Raw genomic sequence first — 19,416 nt, 5'->3', positions numbered from 1 at the left:
AATAGTCCATGAATTATTTGTTAGGCTGAGAGGAGAATTTCTCAAATGTAGGTGTAGTGAGAGCATCTTGAATGCTTCCAAGAGCTGCTCTGGGTGTGTGAAGCAGGGCGATCCCAGAAGGGAGCACACTGTGGTAATAAATCTGTACCTGTCTTCTTACTAGGGGCTAACCTCCTTTCCTACCTCAGACTCAAAGCTACATCTGGGGAAAAATAATCAAGAAAAGATTTGCAGTGAAAAGAAAACATCTTTTTCTGTGCTTTCCATTTATTTTCTTTCAGCAAACTTTTTAAAGTCTTTTTAATTTGATAGTTCTGAAATGTATCACTATGACTTTATTATTGCAATTCACTATCTGTAATTTATATGAGAAAATATTTTTGTTACTAGTAATTAAAAGTTGCATTAGCTCTGAGAGTTAACTTTCCTCCTCCCTACTGTGTTACTTCATACCAGCTTTTCATTTTTTTAAATCCAACAGGATATGGTTGTTAGTATGAAGTGGGATCCAACTGGTAAGATTCTCCTGACCTGTGCCAAAGAGGAAACAGTGAAGCTCTGGGGCTGTCTGGGAGGATGCTGGAGGCGCCTGCATTCATTGTCCCACCCAGCTCTGGTGAATGGCATTGCCTGGTGTGCTCTGCCAGGGAAGGGACCCAAGGCCCAGCTTTTGTTAGCTACGTAAGTCATTTTTTTTGTTGTTATTGCTGTAGTTCTTTTGTAGGTCTTTTCTACCAGTCTGTAGTGTCCAGAACAAAGAAACGGGTTTGGTATTTTTTAAGTAACATTCCTTCAGTAAGTCAGTTGCCATGAGATTTGTGAAGTTCCAGAATTCAGATTAAAAAAATGAACCTGGTTGTGTTACCAGCTGTTTTCTCCATGACCTGTGGGTGCTGGTTCTGTTTGAGATTCTTTTTTTGCTTCATCCAAATATTTTTTCTGAGCATATGTTGTTAGTAGAAATGGAAAAGCTACAGGGTGTGAGGAAAAAATAGCATTTACCCATTGGGAACAGGTCTTTCTACTTTAGATTGACTGATGCACTATAGTTTTTTATGGGAAGGTGCTGAAGACTACTGATATTAGAAGTTAATACCAGACCACTGATATTTTGTTAGTCACTATCTTTATTTTGTTTTTCTAATTTCTCCTGACTTGCTTTAGGGGATGCCACAATGGTTTGGTGTGTGTCTGGACTGTTCCCCAGGACATAGTAATCACATTGCAGTCCAGCTCAGCTTGCTCAGAAGGATGGTGGGAGCAAGAAACAAGTGCCAAGGTAAAAGGAGGAAACTTGGTGTGTAAGAAATTCTCTGCTCATTGTGAAGTTGAGAGAGGAGAAGAATGTGAGGGAATTACTTGATTCTCAACATTTCCTGAGAGAAGAAGTTTGCCTTAAAAAGTTTACATTGCATTTGTGTATGTGTAAGCATTTTCAGAATAGGAAATTGAAAATTTCATTTGGCTAAAGATTATATTTTGATGTGTTTTCTTTCTTTCAAAAAAATTGATCAATTTATCCTAAAATTTAGAAAGAATTCAAAGTTATTTGTAGATAAAGAGTCAAGATTAATTTCACCTTCATAAATTGTAATGTAGTCTTTGATGTTAATGGCATTTTGTAATGGGAGGAAAGCTGATAATGTGATCAAGATATCTATAAAATATAGTCATAGTACTGGGGTTTTTAAATTATTTAGTGGAACTTCCCCATCTCTGTGGATGATCAGTTTTTATTGCAGAATACAGATGCTGTCATGCTACTCCCTGTCCTGAAAGTAGTCCAGTGTCCCATAAGTGTGCACTTGTTTGCAGGATGGATGCAGGAAAGCAGTGGAAGTGAAGTGTGTGTTCCAGCTGAGAGGACACATCACTCCTGTCCGCACTGTTGCTTTCAGTCCTGATGGGCTGGCATTGGTGTCTGGGGGACTTGGTGGCCTCATGAATATCTGGTCTTTACGGGTAAGATCATCTTTGGTGTGGCTTGATTCTCATTTTTAGTAAGAGTATCTGAAATGGTCATGGTATCAGACCAACTTCTACCTCACCATGTGATAGATACGTTAGAGAAAGCAGGTGTAAAATAATATTCTAACATTGTAAATAATAAAATATAAATTGAAATTGTACTTAACATTGAAGTGCTTCATAGTTATGGTTTAGTATTGATTGATTCTGTACGTTTGGTCATGTTAGGCTTTGCAGAACCAGCCGCTTTCTTAGTAGGAACAATATTCTCTTATGTTGAGGGCTCTGAAGAGTCACATAAAATGGATTATTAAACACTTCTAAATCCTTAGTTATATTATCTCCTTAATGTTGAGCTTCCTTCTTGGACCAGGGTAAAAGAGCAGAGAAGGCTGCTGTTCTGCTAAGTTCTTTATTTCATAGTCTCATAGGTTTCTTGAAGGCAGAGTCCAAAGGGGGGTTACATTTTAAAGCCAAGCAGCAACAGCAGGCAAAAATAGCTTCTTCTATATGCTCCATCTATTTTTCCTCTCATAAGTGTGGATTATATTAATTGACCAATAAGATTAACACACGATTCTAGTTTTTCTTTTCTTAACCTATCCTGGTCTAATTCTAACAATCATAAGCCTTACACAAGTGTTACATAGGTATTACAAATTTGCATATACAGTTTCTATCAGTTCTTATTGTTTATGTGAACACTCTATCTAAAAAATGTGAACAGTATAATTCTATACTTTGTCTAAAGTAAAGAATTCTGTGAAAAGGTAACACTGCTGCAGCAAAGAACTGTATTTAAGGTCTCTGCTACAGCTTTTTAATGTTTAAGGCACTTAGCATATATTTCTACTGAAAGTTAAAAATCTGTATTTCTATTTCATTTGGTGTGGCTTCATGTATCTCGGCTTGTCCAAAGGTTTTCGTTCAGTCCCTGTGGTTTGGCTTCCCTCTGGGCCTGAGTCCAGAGGAGCCTTCACTCCAACACCTTAATACAATAAAAATGCGGTTTTCTGCTTTTAGGTTAAGCAGTTCAGTTTTTACATAGTTATTGAAAGCTTGTGAGAGTATCATCCCTTTGGAATGTGTTTGTATGCACTTGAACAGAACTGTACCTGTGTCTGCACCTGACTTAAAACCCTTCTCTCCTTAGGATGGTTCAGTATTGCAGAGTGTTGTGATAGGGTCTGGAGCTATCCAGACTGCAGTGTGGATCCCTGAGGTTGGAGTAGCTGCCTGCTCTAACAGATCAAAGGTGAGACAGAAATGTTTGAACCTGAGTGTTTTCTGGCCCCTCTAGAAACCAAGATGCTTGGTGATAAATCAATGGAGCTGAATGATCCTGCTTTGTGAATTTTTAATTTCTAATGTATCATACAACTGTTAAACAGGACGTGTTGGTGGTGAACTGCACCTCAGAGTGGATCTCTTCCAATCACGTGCTGGCGACGTGTAGGACTGCGCTGAAGCAGCAGGGAGTTCTGGGCTTAAACATGGCTCCGTGCATGCGAGCGTTCCTGGAGCGCCTGCCCATAATGCTGCAGGAGCAGTATGCTTATGAAAAGGTAGGAGTAATGCAAATGTTTAACATTCATGTCTGACATGAGGTCACTGTTTAGATCTCAGCTGGTTTCAGTCTTTCACCAGAGAACCCAGAAGACTTTCCTACGTTCTGCTTGCAAATATCTTTCACTATTCTCAAAGCCAGTAGTCTCCTAATTTGAAAATACTTAAAATATTAGAAAAACTTTGATTAAGCAGGGAGGAAGGTATTGTTCTACAGGACTATCTTTGAAGGACTTATATTTTAAGTTGATAAATGTGTGTTTCTAACTCTTCCCTTTCTCTTCCTGCTGCCCTCCAGCCACATGTGGTGTGTGGGGACCAGCTGGTTCATAGCCCCTACATGCAGTGCTTGGCATCCCTGGCCGTGGGGCTGCACCTGGACCAGCTGCTCTGCAACCCCCCCGTGCCCCCTCACCACCAGAGCTGCCTTCCTGACCCCTCTGCCTGGAACCCCACAGAATGGGCCTGGCTCGAGTGCTTCTCCACTACCATAAAAGCTGCTGAAGCCCTGGCCAAGGGAGCTCAGTTCCCAGAGTCCTTCACTGTTCCAGACCTGGAGCCTGTTCCAGAGGATGAGCTTACTCTCCTGATGGTAAAAGTTGATTTGTTGTCTCAACAGCCAAGTGTGTTGCTACTGAGCACATGGTATGATGCAGTTAACATCTCTGAACTGTAAAGATTTATATTTAGTAACATAAGCACCAGCAATAAATGTAAGCTTATTTTTTAATTAACAGGTTAGAATATACTGTCAAGATTGCTCTGTATGTGTGTGTGTAATGAGTGCAAGTCAGTTGCATGTTAAAATACAAAACAACCTGAAACTGTGACAGTAATTTTCATATGTGATAGAAGTAAGAAATGTAGAGCTTTGTTAATGGTATTTTAAGAGTAGCGTTTTGTCACATTCCTACACCAAATTATTTTGCTAGTGTCAATTTTCTTCATGACTTGTTACGTATAGCAAACCAGAAATTTTTGGTTAAGAATTTTTTATAAGCAAGCTTGTAACATTATAAGCTCATATTTGCAATTGAAATTTCAAAAAGCCCTAAGCATCAGTAAATAGAAAAAGATTTCTTTGTTGTGAATTACGTTATTTTTTTCTTTGATTTGGATTGCAAGTCATGGATAACAGTGTCATTGCTAGTCTGCACACATTTGTTCTTATTGCTAAATTGTTTGGAACAATTTAAATATTGTTCTTAAAAAGGAAAATATGTATTATGTAACAGAAAAATAATGTGCATCTCTTGAGCTGAATGTGGTAACTGTGGCTTTTGCTGTGTAGGATAACAGTAAATGGATCAATGGCATGGATGAACAGATCATGTCTTGGGCAACATCAAGGCCAGAGGTCAGTAAAATTGATGGTTTGGAGGGTTTTTTATTCCTTTGAAACATGGCAAGCTTTTGAAAGTACTCTTGTTCTAAAGCCTCCTTTCACACTCTTCCCTAGGACTGGCACTTGGGAGGCAAATGTGACGTGTACCTGTGGGGAGCAGGACGGCATGGGCAGCTGGCAGAGGCTGGCAGAAATGTCATGATCCCAGTGGCAGCACCTTCGTTCTCCCAGGCTCAGCAGGTGATCACTTGAAACCAGCCATGATTTCATCACTTGCCATCTATTATTTGTACGCCTTGTCAAAATCCCTAAGTGTCTTTGCAACTTGTTTGAATTTACTGCAAGTATTCGAAAACATAGGTTTCACTAGAAAGGAAATATTAAATTATTTGACAAATTCAAGAAGCCACTGAAATCTGACAACACAGAATTATTTTATATGAGCATGATTTGGTAACAGTTGCACAGCTTGCACATAGTACGTATGGTAGTTTTGCTTTCTGAAATAACACTGGCTTGATATAATTACAAAGTAAACAAATTAAAAGGAAGTGGAGCACTTGTAATGCAGGTATTACAGCATTGCTGCATTTAGCATAGAATTTATTACATTTCCTTCATATCTTTCTAACCTAGGTGGTTTGTGGTCAGAATTGTACTTTTGTCATTCAAGCCAATGGCACCGTTTTGGCTTGTGGTGAAGGGAGCTATGGGCGACTGGGACAGGGAAATTCTGATGATCTTCACGTCTTAACTGTCATTTCAGCACTACAAGGTAAAGCTGTTGGTTTGAAAGGAATCCAGTGAAGGAGTACAAATAACCATTTTGGTAGTATAATTATGTGTGCTGATGCTCTTCTCGCAGATTTACGCATGAAAATAGTGTAGTTTTTAGTTAAAAATTTGAACAAACAAACAAGATCTTTGTATTTCCTTAAGATTTCAGTAGTAATATGTTAAGATTCCTTAATGTTAGGAAAGCTTCAGGGAAAAATGTTGGCTCACATTAGGAACATTTAATTCCAAAACTAATGGCAGGATGGAAGCCTGAGTTCTCCATGAGAAAACAAAGGTTTTGTTCAAAATAAAAGTAAATTAATTGCTATAGAAAGAAGCCTTATTGTGGTTTGTTCCTTTCCCCTGACTTAACTAGCTGCCACAAGGCCCACTTGGATAAATGTATGTTAGCATCTATTGTAAGTTATGCTAAGCTTTGTTTTCTCACTTCTCTTTGACAGGCTTTGTTGTAACACAGCTGGTGACCTCCTGTGGATCTGATGGACATTCCATGGCTTTAACAGAAAGTGGGGAAGTCTTCAGCTGGGGAGATGGGGACTATGGCAAGCTGGGCCATGGGAACAGCGACAGACAACGCAGGCCCAGGCAGATCGAGGCTCTGCAAGGAGAAGAAGTTGTGCAGGTTGCAAAATATTTTTCTGTTTGAAGCTGCAGGCCTGGGAACCCAGTGCTGTATAACTGCACAAAAAACAGGCAACTTCTTACTTCTCTGGGGTTTATGAACCAAGGTGGTGATTTCCAATTAAATGAAGATATTAATTGACAGTTAGTACTGGAAAGGACTAAAAATAGAGCATGGAAGAAAGAGGTGTTTTAAAGACGATCCAAATGCAGACATGATTTATAAGCTTCCCTTTGTCCTTGTCAGGTGACTGACGTACAAAACTGGTCACCAAGACCTCCTCCTAAGTACTAACAATGCACAAAACCATATTTGGTTTTGACTGGAGGTTTCTTTATAAAAAAATTAGATAATCACACATCAAATTCTTCCTGCAAATATCCTCTGGTCCCCCTGCATAACATTACCATTGAAAAGGATAAGAGATGAGTTGCTGGAGAAATCATTAATGCTAAAATGTCTGTATTTTTTAGCTCTTTAAAAAGGAATATAGTTTAGAGTTGAAAAAGGTATCATATATTTATATATACATGTAATAGTCAATATAAACTTCTACCCAAATCTAAAGTGTATGTAAAAATAATGCTTTCTTTGCTTCCAGATGTCCTGTGGCTTCAAACACTCAGCTGTGGTGACAGCAGATGGCAAACTTTTTACGTTTGGAAATGGTGATTATGGTCGACTGGGGCTTGGAAATACTTCCAATAAGAAACTTCCAGAAAGAGTGACGGCGCTGGAAGGTTACCAGATTGGCCAGGCATGGTTTATCTCAAATTAGCAATGTATCTTAGTTTAAAGCTCATGTTTTTAACATATGTAAGTGTTCAGCTGTGGGTTTTAACCTTAGCGTTCATTTTGATTATGATGGCAGAATTTGACTATGCATCATTTTTAAAATAATTACTTTCCTGGCTCTCTTGATTTTCTTTCTGCAAAACTGGCCATGATTTTAACATTTCACAGTTTAGGCATTTTTAAGCACAAATTCATGAGATTTTCTGTATTTTTAAGCAAGGAACACGTGTGGCATAATACTATCCTTTGGTTTTATGAGCTAAGAGGAAGCAAGTGTTGAAAAAATACTACTGTGGTCCTAAGTGTATTTAAAACGCTCTAATAAGCAATGGAACTTTTAGTGGTTTTACAGGGATAGTTATTTTTAAAACACAATATTTCTTCTTAAAGGTAGTTGGTATGTTTGAGTTAGTAAGTCAGCAAAAGCAGTGGTGATAACATTATTTCTCTCCCCCAGGTGGCCTGTGGTCTCAATCACACTGTGGCTGTGTCAACAGATGGCTCAATGGTTTGGGCTTTTGGAGATGGAGATTATGGTAAACTTGGTTTGGGAAATTCCACTGCAAAGTCCTCACCACAGGTTAGATTACTGCGGAAATGATTCTTTGCATAAACTTTCCGTGCTGTTAAAGGTGTTGCACAGTGTTGAGAGTGGGATTTCCAGAAGCTGTTACTCATTCCATGCTGATGTTATACAACCTGGCACAAGTAATTCTGATGGCATATTATGCTGAGCCTAGTACTCCAAAGAATTTCACGTAAATCATGGTGACTGTATCTCAGTAGCAGTACAAATAGTGAAAATCTGAGGTTTATCTTAGAGAAGAGAGATTTCTTCTTTTGGAAAGTGGGGAGAAGGTTGCTTGCATACCCATCTACTTCTTCCCATGCCACTCCACCTCCTTCCCAGAACAAAAGAAAGTATTTTGAATCACTGTACATAGAATAAGGCGTTAATTCATTGAAGAAAACATCTGTTTATGTTCCCTGTATTTATTTCCAAGTGTTAATTAAAATGATCCTACAATATGTGTGCTGCACAGTGGGAATAAGAAAATTTCTTCTCTGGAAGCAGGAGTTACAGATTAAATTCATGTTTGCTATCTGTTTATGTCCTTGTAATACTATAGCTGGTTTTCCTTTCACTTTACCCCATAGAAAGTGGATATTCTTTGTGGAATTGGAATAAAAAAAGTTGCCTGTGGAACTCAGTTCTCTGTTGCACTGACGAAAGATGGTCACGTTTATACTTTTGGCCAAGGTAAGATAATCTGCTTTTTGGACATTTCCATCTATAAAGCTTGTGTATATATTGCAAGTGAAAAGGAAGAATATTAAAATATATTTCTAAGACTGACCTAATGCTACTTTTTAGACACATGCTGATCTAATCTAAATTTGGAAACTTCAACGATGTAATTTTAACATGCACCTAAAATCCAGATTCGTAGCTCTGTCTAGTTTGATCTCAGAACAACCTTTGATTTTACTACTTTATTTTTTGAAGAGCATTTTCCTAAAACTTCATTGAATTTTACATATCCAAAAACTTCAAAGTTTACATTGTCTACTTAAGCACATACCTACTCACGTTTAACAGTCTGGGTGGGAGGATTTCCATGTGCACTGAATGAAACATGCGGAAGCCTCTCAAGTCAGTTAATTCACGTTTGTTACCAACCCATACATGTAGATCTAGAGGTCGTGGTTTAGTAGAATTTGGTCTTGTTTCAGACTGAACATGGACGTGACAGCTTTAGCAGTATAAATGAGCACTGGAAGCAACACTGCTTTGCAGGAAATACCCACGGCCTTTTTCCCTAAAGGGTTACCTTTGCGTCCCAGTCCCAGGACTGTACAGAATTGATTTCTGCCCCTCCCCTACTTGTGCCTGTAGTGAAATACCCCCTGAGTGTTGCTTGCCCCTGGAGCCTTGTGCTTGCCCTTTGTCGCGGGTTCGGTTTGTAACCGGGCGGAAACACCAATTTAGTGTAGTGGTTTGGTCCAAAATACTCATTACTGTTTATCTGCTGTGAGATAAGAATTAGGAGAAATGCAAAGCAGGCACCAAACTTGAAAGAATATAAAGAAGTTTATTAACAGACCTAAAAGAAGGAAAAGAAAAAAAAATTATACCACCTTCAGAACTCTCCTCCTCCCCCCACCTTCCTCCCTTCTCCCACTGACAATGTAAAAAACAACCCTTAAGATGTTCAGTCTGTTTACCACTTCCATAATAACCTTGTTTAGTCCATTTAGAAAGAGAAGTCTCTTCTTGCTTGTGCTATGAAAACATTATCACAACGAGACAGCTGCCCACTTCCAAATATTGTTCAGTCCATTTAGGAAGAGGAGTCTCTCTCTGCCTGCGTGTGAGTCCTTTCCCCCGACTTGCAGCTTTTCCCACAACTGCTTTCGAGGGTCCACTCTTGAAGTTTTTTGGGGTACAATTTTAAGGTTGAGCCGTTCAGAAACAAAAACAGAGGCCCTTCTCCTTCCCTGGGAGCACAGGGTCTTCCTCATCTTCATTGTTAGGACTATCTCTGGGAGCATCTCTAGGAACTGAAGTTTCTCCTTTCCCATTTGGAGCAAAAGTCCTCATCTGGTTCATCTCTAGGGACTGAGGTTTTCTCCTTTCCCATTTGGAGCAAAAGTCCTCATCTGGTCCATCTCTCCCTGTCCAAACTTCTCATGAAATTACAGCTGCGTCAGCATCTGCCTATCTCAGCGCAGGTGCTTTTGCTTACGAGTTGAACACTCCACCCCCCATATCTTCATGAAATTACAGCGGGATACTCTGATATATCATAGCTTCACAACAGAATTTCAGCTTTAAGCATCTCCTCTCTCTCTTCCCTCAGGTTTTCAGATCTTCACAGCAATAAAAAGGGTTAATCTCACCTTGCAGCTTTGCAGCTGGAATGTTGAATTTTTCTTATTGCAGTGGAGAAGGGGGAGAGCCGAGCTGCTCCGGCTGCCCACGGCAAGGCAGTGGGGGGGGGGGGGTTCCACGGCTGGAACAGGTTCATTGACCCAGGATGGCCGTGGCCTGGCCCAGCCTGGCCCGGCCGGGCCCGCTGGCCCCCACACGGGGCCTGCAGCCACCTGTGCCAGCGCCTGAAATGAGAGAGAGCTTGGAGGGGGAGTTTGCCTATTCTTAAATGTGGATCACAGAGGTGTTCACAACTTTAAGTGGCTTAGAGAATTGTCCATATTCAAACTGGCCAGCTGATAGGTTCTATCAGTTCCCAGAGGAAACTGTAAGCACCCCTTAGCAAGGACATCCCTTCCGGGACTATGCTTGCTAACCCATGACACCCTTGCAGATCGCCTGATCGGTCTGCCTGAGGGCCGTGCCCGCAACCACAACCGGCCGCAGCAGGTACCAGTGCTGGCCGGGATCTTCATCGAGGACATCGCTGTGGGAGCCGAGCACACGCTGGCCCTGTCCTCCACAGGGGACGTGTATGCCTGGGGCAGCAATTCTGAAGGCCAGGTACGTCCTGTTCCCTCTGCTCCTGACCTCCGGGAGCCTCTCACTGTACTTGACACATGTGCCTGGCATAGCTTCCTTTTGGTGGAAAAGAAAGCTTTTATTGTCATGCTTCTCCTTCGCCCTTCAGCATGGCTGTGTTTTAGTCAATTTCCGTTATTTTCTTGTTTACTCTCTGTGCTCTTTTGTGGTATCAGTTTGGGAAAGCACTCAGAACATGCTACCCAAATTACTCTAATCCAAGCGTTTTAAAAAATTGCAGATTTTCTCCTAATTATTGAGCTGCCTAGCTGTCTTCAATTCTTTCAACATGAAAAAACTTATGGTTGGTGTCAGTCAGATCTGTGAACTTTTTAGATGCTTTTCATAATGAAAATATAAATGAACCTTTTGAAAGGAGTGATTTTTTTTTTTTTTTTTTTTTTTTTTAGTCAGTACATGCTAGAACAAAAATGGCGTTTAAATAGCACAGAGGAAATGTAGGAGCTTTGTTGTCTGTATATGAAAGACTGCAATACAGGACTTAGCAACATGGATCAGTTCCTCAGTCTGGGAAAGATTTTTCCAGAAGTCTCCAGCTGTTTTCAGGTCTCTTTGATACCTGGATCTGTTGTTCCTGTTAGGTGCAGGTGCAGTATCCTGTCAAAAATAAAAGATGAAAAAATATATGTATATGGTAAATATTCTTTATCACAGTATATGCTGTAAAGAAATACCATTTTTTACCATCTTCTCTCACTTTTTGCTTGGAGAGTTTTAGAAATATCATCAGTTGTTGATTGTTCCCTTTTGTCAGCTGGGGCTGGGCCACACCAACCATGTGAGAGAGCCCACGCTGGTAACAGTGCTGCAGGGGAAGAACGTGCGTCAAATCTCAGCTGGCCGCTGCCACAGCGCTGCCTGGACAGCTCCCCCTGTCCCACCTCGAGCTCCAGGTGAGCAACTGAGATCTTGTGCAGCCTTTTCTTTAGTCTTGGTGTCTCCTGAGGTGTGAGTGCAACAAGAATTTCTGAACATTTGGGACAAAAGTGGTTTTGTTTTATATCCATACTTTGTTTTTTATGATATCCCAATTATCTTACTCTCAGTTTGGCTTCTGTTGTGATTTAACCCCAGTAGGCAGCTGAGCACTGTGGAACTTAGTGCGAGGAAAATCAGCTTCATCCCAGGCAAAGCAATACAGATCCCCTTTCTCAAACAGTGCTTTGTTTCTGTTTCTGTGGCAGGTGTTTCGGTGCCTTTGCAGCTTGGTTTACCTGATGCTATTCCACCCCAGTATGGGGCACTGAAAGAAATGAGCATTCATACAGTAAGAGCGAGGCTGAGACTGTTGTACCATTTTTCTGACCTCATGTACTCTTCATGGAGATTACTTAACCTCAGTCCCAATAACCAGGTAAAATTCCTTTTGAAAAAACTGACTTGGCTGTGTTGTTCTACTAGAGAGTAGAACAGTATATCTACCAGATCTAGATGGACCTTAATAATAGGCTCTGTAATTCTTCTGGTAAAAAAAATTTTTAAATAAATAATTCTGGAATAAAGCAAACTTCGTGAAGGTATTGCTTTACGTTCTCACTTATGCTATCACTGACATGTCAGTGTTCTGGTTTCCAAAAGCTTACTAGCCTCAAAATTAATACCAAAAAGTGCTGACCTGTTTCCTGAAACATTGAAGTGCCAGTCATTACTATGAAGGGTTTTATTCTGCAAAGAATGGAATGAATATCCTTTATTGATACGTTTGTTCTCATTCCTGTTTTATTGCAGAACAGTACATCTCATTACAATGCTGGAACGTGGGGAATAGTGCAGGGACAGCTGAGGCCCTTGCTGGCACCACGGGTGTACACCCTGCCCATGGTGCGCTCCATAGGCAAAACCATGGTGCAGGGCAAGAACTATGGGCCCCAGATCACTGTGAAAAGGATATCCACCAGGTCAGTGCTGCTTTTACAGGCCTGTGAATACTGATATTTATGCATTTCCTTCTGTTTTGGTATTCTGAGCTCTCTCTGTAGAGCTTTGTTGATCAAGTTAACAATAATCAGTAGCCTTTACATAATTATGAGTTACATTTCTGGCTGTGTCTCTTTCCCCCAAAGGGGTCGGAAGTGCAAGCCAATTTTTGTACAGATAGCAAGGCAAGTGGTAAAGCTGAATGCATCAGACCTTCGCTTACCCTCCCGTGCCTGGAAAGTGAAACTGGTTGGAGAAGGAGCTGATGATGCAGGTGGAGTGTTTGATGACACCATTACAGAAATGTGTCAGGTACGTCTGTGAGTATTTTGGAAACATGTTTTAGTAATGTATCCCAGTCCAGTCCCAGGAAAAAAACCATTATAGTCTGACATGAAGTCAGGTCTTGAAATAAGCATGTCTTTATTACTTAAAATCATCATGCCATTGATTCTGCCATTTACTTTCTCTCAGTGTTTCATATTAATTTGTAACAAGTAATCATCACTGTAGTGAAATACTCTTGTCTTGTAATGCTATAATGTCTTGATAGTTCTGTCATAGGTTTGCTTTCCCTCTATCTAAGAATGCTTTTTTCTTGTTAATTTTTAAGGAACTGGAAACTGGAATAGTAGACCTGCTTATTCCTTCCCCAAATGCTACAGCTGAAGTAGGCTACAATAGGGATAGGTAAGTTGTCCAGGACTTGCTTTTATTGCAGATGGTAGTGGGTGAAAATCAAAATCTTCTACTGACTCTTTTGTACCAAATGATGAGACTTCATGATTGTCTCTAGTATATTTTTTCCTTCAGGTTGTGATATTATTTCATTGTGGAGGGAGGGCATGGTTTTCACATGGGCTTGCTGGATTGGTGCTGGTAGAATTCAGAGTAACATCAAGATGCCAGGCTTTGTGCTCAGGATTTCTGCCTCCCTCAGCCCTCCAGTGTTTTAACAGCTAAAGATAATAATCTTATTTGGGCAGGCCTTGCTGTTAAGTGTGCTGGCAGTTACTGTTCCATACTTAGAAATGTTTTCTCTTTTGCTTCTAATAAGTAGCATAGAAATAATACTCTTTTCACTGCTTCTTTGTCCCTTCAGGTTTCTCTTTAACCCTTCAGCATGTTTAGATGAGCATCTGATGCAGTTTAAGTTCTTGGGCATTCTCATGGGTGTAGCTATTCGTACAAAAAAGCCATTAGATCTTCATTTGGCTCCAATGGTCTGGAAGCAACTTTGTTGTATCCCACTCATCTTAGAGGATTTGGAGGAGGTAGATCTGCTCTATGTGCAGACCCTCAACAGCATTCTTCACATTGAAGACAGTGGGATTACGGAAGAAAATTTCCATGAGGTAAGATCAGAAAGTCTGCGCTTTTAGGTTTATTTTGAAAGCAATTACTTTATCAGATTGACCTTCACATCAGTATTTATATAATTTCAGTCTCCATTCTTACGATAACAAGCACTTTGTGTGTGTTTAGAATAGTCTGTGATCTTACTATACATAGTTCTAGGTGACTTATAGTAAAATGCTGTACTTGGATCACTGGAGTGACTTGTGCTTTTCCTGTTTCGCATAACCAGATGATTCCTTTAGATTCTTTCGTTGGCCAAAGTGCTGATGGTAAAATGGTTCCCATAATCCCTGGAGGGAACAGTATCCCACTTACCTTTTCAAACAGGAAAGAGTATGTGGAGAGGGCAATTGAGTACAGACTCCATGAAATGGACCGGCAGGTAAGAACCTCGTTGTGGCCCGGCCCTGTTGTTAGTGGGAGCAGGGGGCGATTTGTGCCTATTTCCATTACAGTTTATTCAGTGGTAAGAAAAGCTTGGCTTTCTGTATCTTTCTGGGTCTCCATGTCTTCTCTTCACCCACAAACTGTTTTGGCTCTTTTTAAAAATGTAGTGCTGTTTCTTCCTCAGTAATTGTTCAGTTGGCAAAAGAGCATTAGAAATCAGAGCTGGTTTTCCATCTGAGTAGCCCCAATTGAGAAAAAAACCTGTGATTTTGCATGCTGGGTACTGTAACTGGGCATGTGAACAACACAGAGACTGGCTAAAGTAAATATTACTGACAATCATTTGTTTAACTTGAAACTGTTTCTCTTTTGTTGTAACACAAATCCTGCAAATATTTCATGTTATGTTGTGGGAAGTGCTGATTACCTATTTGCATAGTTCTGTGTATGTTGTCATTTGAGTAGTGACCCTTGTGAAAGCAGTACTCTAATTTCAAGGTAAAGATGCCTGTGTGATATTATCTGCGTTAGAAAACAGCTTCCTCATCAGAGGTACCAAATCCTAAGTCTTGCAGAACAAGTACAGCGTTCTCACCATACAGCTGAGCTGGAACAAAGCCTTTTCTGTATTTACACAGTTTCTTGGTTTAGCCATCATTATTTGTGCTGCCAGCTTGTAATTTTTTTTAAGAAGTTCTGTTTTGAATCAGAACATGTTGGTTAATGTTCAATTACAGTTAAAAATATCTGTAATATTCTCCAGGACTTTGAGAAACAATACAGCCCTTGCAGGGGCTGTGTGTGTAGGAAGCTGTATTTGGCAGATACTGGTAATTCTGTATCTCAATGCCATTTCTTAGCTGGGAAGTTACTTTTTTGTTTGGATGGTCCAGGAAGTGACAGAGATCAGGCACTTCAAACATCTCTCCCATTTTTGGCCAATAGGTGGCTGCTGTCAGGGAAGGAATGTCTTGGATTGTTCCCGTTCCTTTGCTGTCCCTTCTGACTGCTAAGCAGTTGGAGCAAATGGTCTGTGGAATGCCAGAGATATCAGTTGAGGTTCTGAAGAAGGTTGTTCGATACAGAGAAGTTGATGAGCAGCATCAGCTGGTGCAGTGGTTCTGGCACACCCTGGAAGAATTTTCAAACGAGGAGAGAGTTCTTTTCATGAGGTTTGTGTCGGGAAGATCTCGATTGCCAGCCAACACAGCTGATATCTCTCAGCGATTCCAAATAATGAAGGTTGATAGGGTAAGACACATTTTTGTTATTATTATTGTTATTGTTATTTGCTCTCTAGTATAGTCTGTGCTTTGGCACTAGGAGACAATTTCCATAATTGTAAATTTACAGAAAAAGTATGGGATAGGATATGCTCTGAATTAATAAACTCAAACATTTTGGTTGTGTAGAAGGACATAGGCTGCATGAATTACATCTTAATTTCATTGGTGCAATTGGTGACTAGAGATCAAGACAAGAAACAAACCTTTGTCTACTGTAACTGTTCCAATCTCTCTTCATTTAGTAATTTTCATTCTGTTTTTAATTTCTTGTAAGTGGCAACATATGACCACTAGTGAACTCTTAATGTTTTAAAGCCACTGCAATGAGTTTACAGTGTATTATTTTACGTACAGGGTGCATTCATTTGGAATTACTTTGGGGTTTTGTGCAGTGAAAGCACATTTTCTGTGAACAACGCGAACCAAAAACTTGACAAAATCTCAGCTAACAGTGGTTTGTCTGTCATCTTTGGTTAGGTGTCTCTCAGATTGCCTTATGTTAAGACACACTACGGTATGTAATTTGAACATTGTTTGGTATCTTGCAGTGGGCTGCTGAACAGCAGTGTAATCAGCTTTCCAAAAGGCTGAATTCCAGTAGTGGGTTGAGTTATTTACAGAGTAAGTGATACAGTAGTTTTAGATATACTTGAAACAAGGATGAAACAAATGCTGTAAACAAGGGAGGTTAGTCTGCTGCTTAAAAAGAATTTGAGATAGAGTATGCAAATGATAAAGTCAAGGGAGGGAAGGAGCAATGAAATGTGGATATGTTGCATTTTTAACTTCATTCACAACTTACCAGTGTCTCACCTTTTATCCATTTCCACAGCCTTACGACAGCTTGCCTACCTCACAGACTTGTTTCTTTCAACTGAGGCTCCCACCTTACTCCAGTCAACTAATCATGGCAGAGCGTTTGCGCTATGCAATCAATAATTGCAGGTCTATAGACATGGACAATTACATGCTCTCCCGGAATGTGGACAATGCAGAGGGCTCAGACACAGATTATTAACATTCTGTGAACAAAATCATCTTCCTTTTACTACAAATAGTGCCCCAAGTCCAATTCATCGTTGACATAATTTTACAGTAACCATAGATGTTTTAGGAGCATAAAACCAGATGTTAATAGATGGTGGCCACATTTTAGTTACTCTAAATGTAACAAAAATTAGATGTTTTTATTTTTTTGTGATTGTAAAAAAGAAAAAAGGAAAAACAAAACAAAAAAGTATGATTGGTAAGTTTTTTCTCCTTTTTTGGTCACTTTTGATAAGTTTGCATGGAGACATTTTGGTGCATTTTTGTTGGGAATAGTACATTTGTAAGCCCTCCCAGTGAACATGAAGAGTTGTACATTGTGTATAATTGTTCATTAGCCAGGACAGTTTTACATGAATATTCACATATTTATTTTGTTTTAATTTGAATTGCCTGTGCCGGGTTCCTTATGCAGAGAAAAATAAAGCAAATTCAAGAATTGGTTGCTTGTATGCATTTGTGAACTGTGGTTGGTTTACTCAGTCTTCATACTTTTGTATTTTGTTTCAGGAAATTATAGTCTTACAGTGTTTAGACAGGGTGTGACATTTGAAGCATCTTAAAATGTTTATCCTGCCAGACTCTGCTCTGCATTCTCTTGGCCTGAGGCCCTGCTTTGTTCAGGTGTACTGCTCTTCATTCCTCATGCTGCAATACAAGTTCATGTTGTGCTTGGTTCCTTCTTGCTTTTTGTTTAAACATTTTGCTCCTCCAGAGTAGTTGTTGGCAGTAACAACATGCTGCCACCTTGATTCAGAAAACTTTAAATCTTTTGAGCAAAATAGTAATATTTTTTAATAGACACATTGATGTAGTTGATTCCTGCTCAGAGTATGAAAAAATTAAAATGGAATTGACAGGGTAGTAGTTGAAGCTGTGGATTTTATTCACATTTTTAGCTCTGCCTTTGGTCTCATTTTGTTGCAGTGATTATTATGATCAGCATGGTTTGGCTTACACTGCGACTGATGTTCCTGTTTGGTTAGGGCAGCGATGTACTGCACAAAGAAATCCCTGCTCTGTGCCTTAGGAAAGTGCTGGGCAATAGATGATTGCCCATTGTCTCTATAAAAGACATCATTGATGTCAAGCTCCAAATGCTGCTTGGTGTTCAGAGCAGGACTGACCTGGGTGAAGGAACAGGGGAGAGTTTGTCCCCAGGTGAGTCAGAGCTGCTCTGCCCCCATTGTCCGCCAGCCTCTTCCTCCCTGAACTCTTTGGGAAGATGCTGTAGGGACTGAGGGCTGGTGAAAATGTTTGTTAGTGTCATCTCATGTGGGGCAAGACTGGTCCATCTGAGTCTGGAGTGTAGGGTAGAAATTTCTGTTGTTTTCTCTCCTGTGTTTGTTGTATGTTAGCAAAGACTGGGAAATTTTCTGGTTGTCCGAGACTGAGCTGCTGTATTGCTGCCAGCTGACAGTGCTCAAAGGGAGGGATAAGCTGTAAAAATGTGCAAATCTGGGTTTTATCTGGTGAAGTTCTCTCAGTTAGGACTAGTTTTTGGCTCCTGAAAAAGGCTAAAGATTTTTAGCTATGATGAAAGACCGCACTGCAATGTGAAACATTTGAGGGGGATCAGCAGTTTGGGGGGAAAGGAGGGTCTCAGGCCTCTGAAATTATGCAGACTTGGTTTCCTGCCTCATTGTGTATTAGATTCCAAATTGGACTGAGATTTTTGGTGTCCCATCAGTGTGTTGTGGGGATGTCTATTCACATCTTGGCCTAAATTTATAGGTGTAATAGGTAAAAAATACAGTATATAAATAAATGGGGAAACTGCTGTATTAAGTCCTGTATTACTGCCTTCTACACCTCAGTGATGTCTGACTTAGTGGCACCGATTTGTCAGCCTGTTTCAATCAGCTCAGAAAGTAATAGAACAGTGCCTAAATATGGCAGTTTTATATGGACCATGCAGTTGGCTTCCTGGATAATGAAGATCTTTTTAGAGGCAGTTGACACTGAAATGAGAGGATGTTGTTTAAAGGATTTTGCTTGATGGAACTTCAGTGGCTTGGAACTAAAACCATAGACGTGTTTCCATCCTTCCATAATACCCTAAGTATGGTATAATTATTAGTGTGGTATTATTAGTAGTATAATACCTAAGTAAAATGCTATCATTTTCTATACTCAAACTTCAGATTGGATTGTGAAGTAAGAAAATTCATTATTGATGCTGAGAAAATATATCAACACAATCCTGTTCAGACTTTACCATGTCATGAACAAATATCCCCATTCAAGGAGGGGAAGATCAAAGTAACGAGTTAGAGCATTTCTATACAAATAGTCAAAGAAACCAAGTAGGGAGTGTTTCAAGACCCTTTTTAGCTCTATAAAAGAAAACTAAAAACCAAAACAAACCACACACCCCACAAAATACCCTGCCCCCCACCGTCCTTGTAGAAAACTGGCAAAAATGCTTAAGTAATACGTAGACAGATGCAAATGTGCTTTTATATCTCGTAGTTACTTGAAAATCTGTTCCTGTTACACCTACAGAGACGTATGTTCCACCACAGAGTGCTGGGAGAGCTGGTTGCACGAGGAGGTCTTTGCTTACTGCTGTGACTGTATAAATTCCTACCTTGTTTTGGCTTGTCAGCAGTGTGTGGAACTGGTGTTGTGTATCCAAGGTACGAGTTGTGTCAGCTTCCCAGTTTCCACATCACAGTAAGTTTGTTCAGCTCAGCAATGTCCTTTCCAAGCTGTCAGTGCTGGCTGAGGATTGCTGTTTGTCCTTGTCCACACTTCCAGTTTTCTTCCTTACTTTGTGGTGTATAAGGGC

At 40.1% G+C, this 19,416-nt stretch overlaps 1 protein-coding gene across 11 annotated transcripts in view; it reads left to right on the top strand.

Moving 5' to 3' along the window:
* HERC1 (HECT and RLD domain containing E3 ubiquitin protein ligase family member 1) overlaps positions 1–17,064 on the top strand; it is a 103,277-nt gene extending 86,213 nt beyond the window's left edge. For all 11 annotated transcript variants that reach the window (XM_082290751.1, XM_082290753.1, XM_082290757.1 and 8 more), the window contains exons 56-78: positions 482–681; positions 1,165–1,279; positions 1,816–1,962; positions 3,122–3,223; positions 3,360–3,533; positions 3,833–4,126; positions 4,826–4,891; positions 4,994–5,119; positions 5,516–5,654; positions 6,118–6,299; positions 6,901–7,056; positions 7,552–7,674; positions 8,253–8,355; positions 10,421–10,590; positions 11,384–11,522; positions 11,814–11,983; positions 12,358–12,527; positions 12,693–12,858; positions 13,160–13,236; positions 13,649–13,901; positions 14,135–14,287; positions 15,238–15,543; positions 16,411–17,064. In XM_082290751.1, coding sequence (XP_082146877.1) covers positions 482–681; positions 1,165–1,279; positions 1,816–1,962; positions 3,122–3,223; positions 3,360–3,533; positions 3,833–4,126; positions 4,826–4,891; positions 4,994–5,119; positions 5,516–5,654; positions 6,118–6,299; positions 6,901–7,056; positions 7,552–7,674; positions 8,253–8,355; positions 10,421–10,590; positions 11,384–11,522; positions 11,814–11,983; positions 12,358–12,527; positions 12,693–12,858; positions 13,160–13,236; positions 13,649–13,901; positions 14,135–14,287; positions 15,238–15,543; positions 16,411–16,596 — 3,717 coding nt within the window. In that variant the 3' untranslated portion in view covers positions 16,597–17,064. The remainder of the gene's footprint in view (positions 1–481; positions 682–1,164; positions 1,280–1,815; positions 1,963–3,121; positions 3,224–3,359; positions 3,534–3,832; positions 4,127–4,825; positions 4,892–4,993; positions 5,120–5,515; positions 5,655–6,117; positions 6,300–6,900; positions 7,057–7,551; positions 7,675–8,252; positions 8,356–10,420; positions 10,591–11,383; positions 11,523–11,813; positions 11,984–12,357; positions 12,528–12,692; positions 12,859–13,159; positions 13,237–13,648; positions 13,902–14,134; positions 14,288–15,237; positions 15,544–16,410) is intronic.
* The last annotated feature ends 2,352 nt before the right edge of the window (positions 17,065–19,416 follow it).

The sequence above is a fragment of the Coloeus monedula genome (assembly GCF_965178545.1).
Source record: "Coloeus monedula genome assembly, chromosome: 14".
Lineage (NCBI taxonomy): Eukaryota > Metazoa > Chordata > Aves > Passeriformes > Corvidae > Coloeus > Coloeus monedula.
The sequence above is the reverse complement of the archived record's forward strand: the minus strand, read 5'-3'. Positions and strand labels throughout refer to the sequence as shown.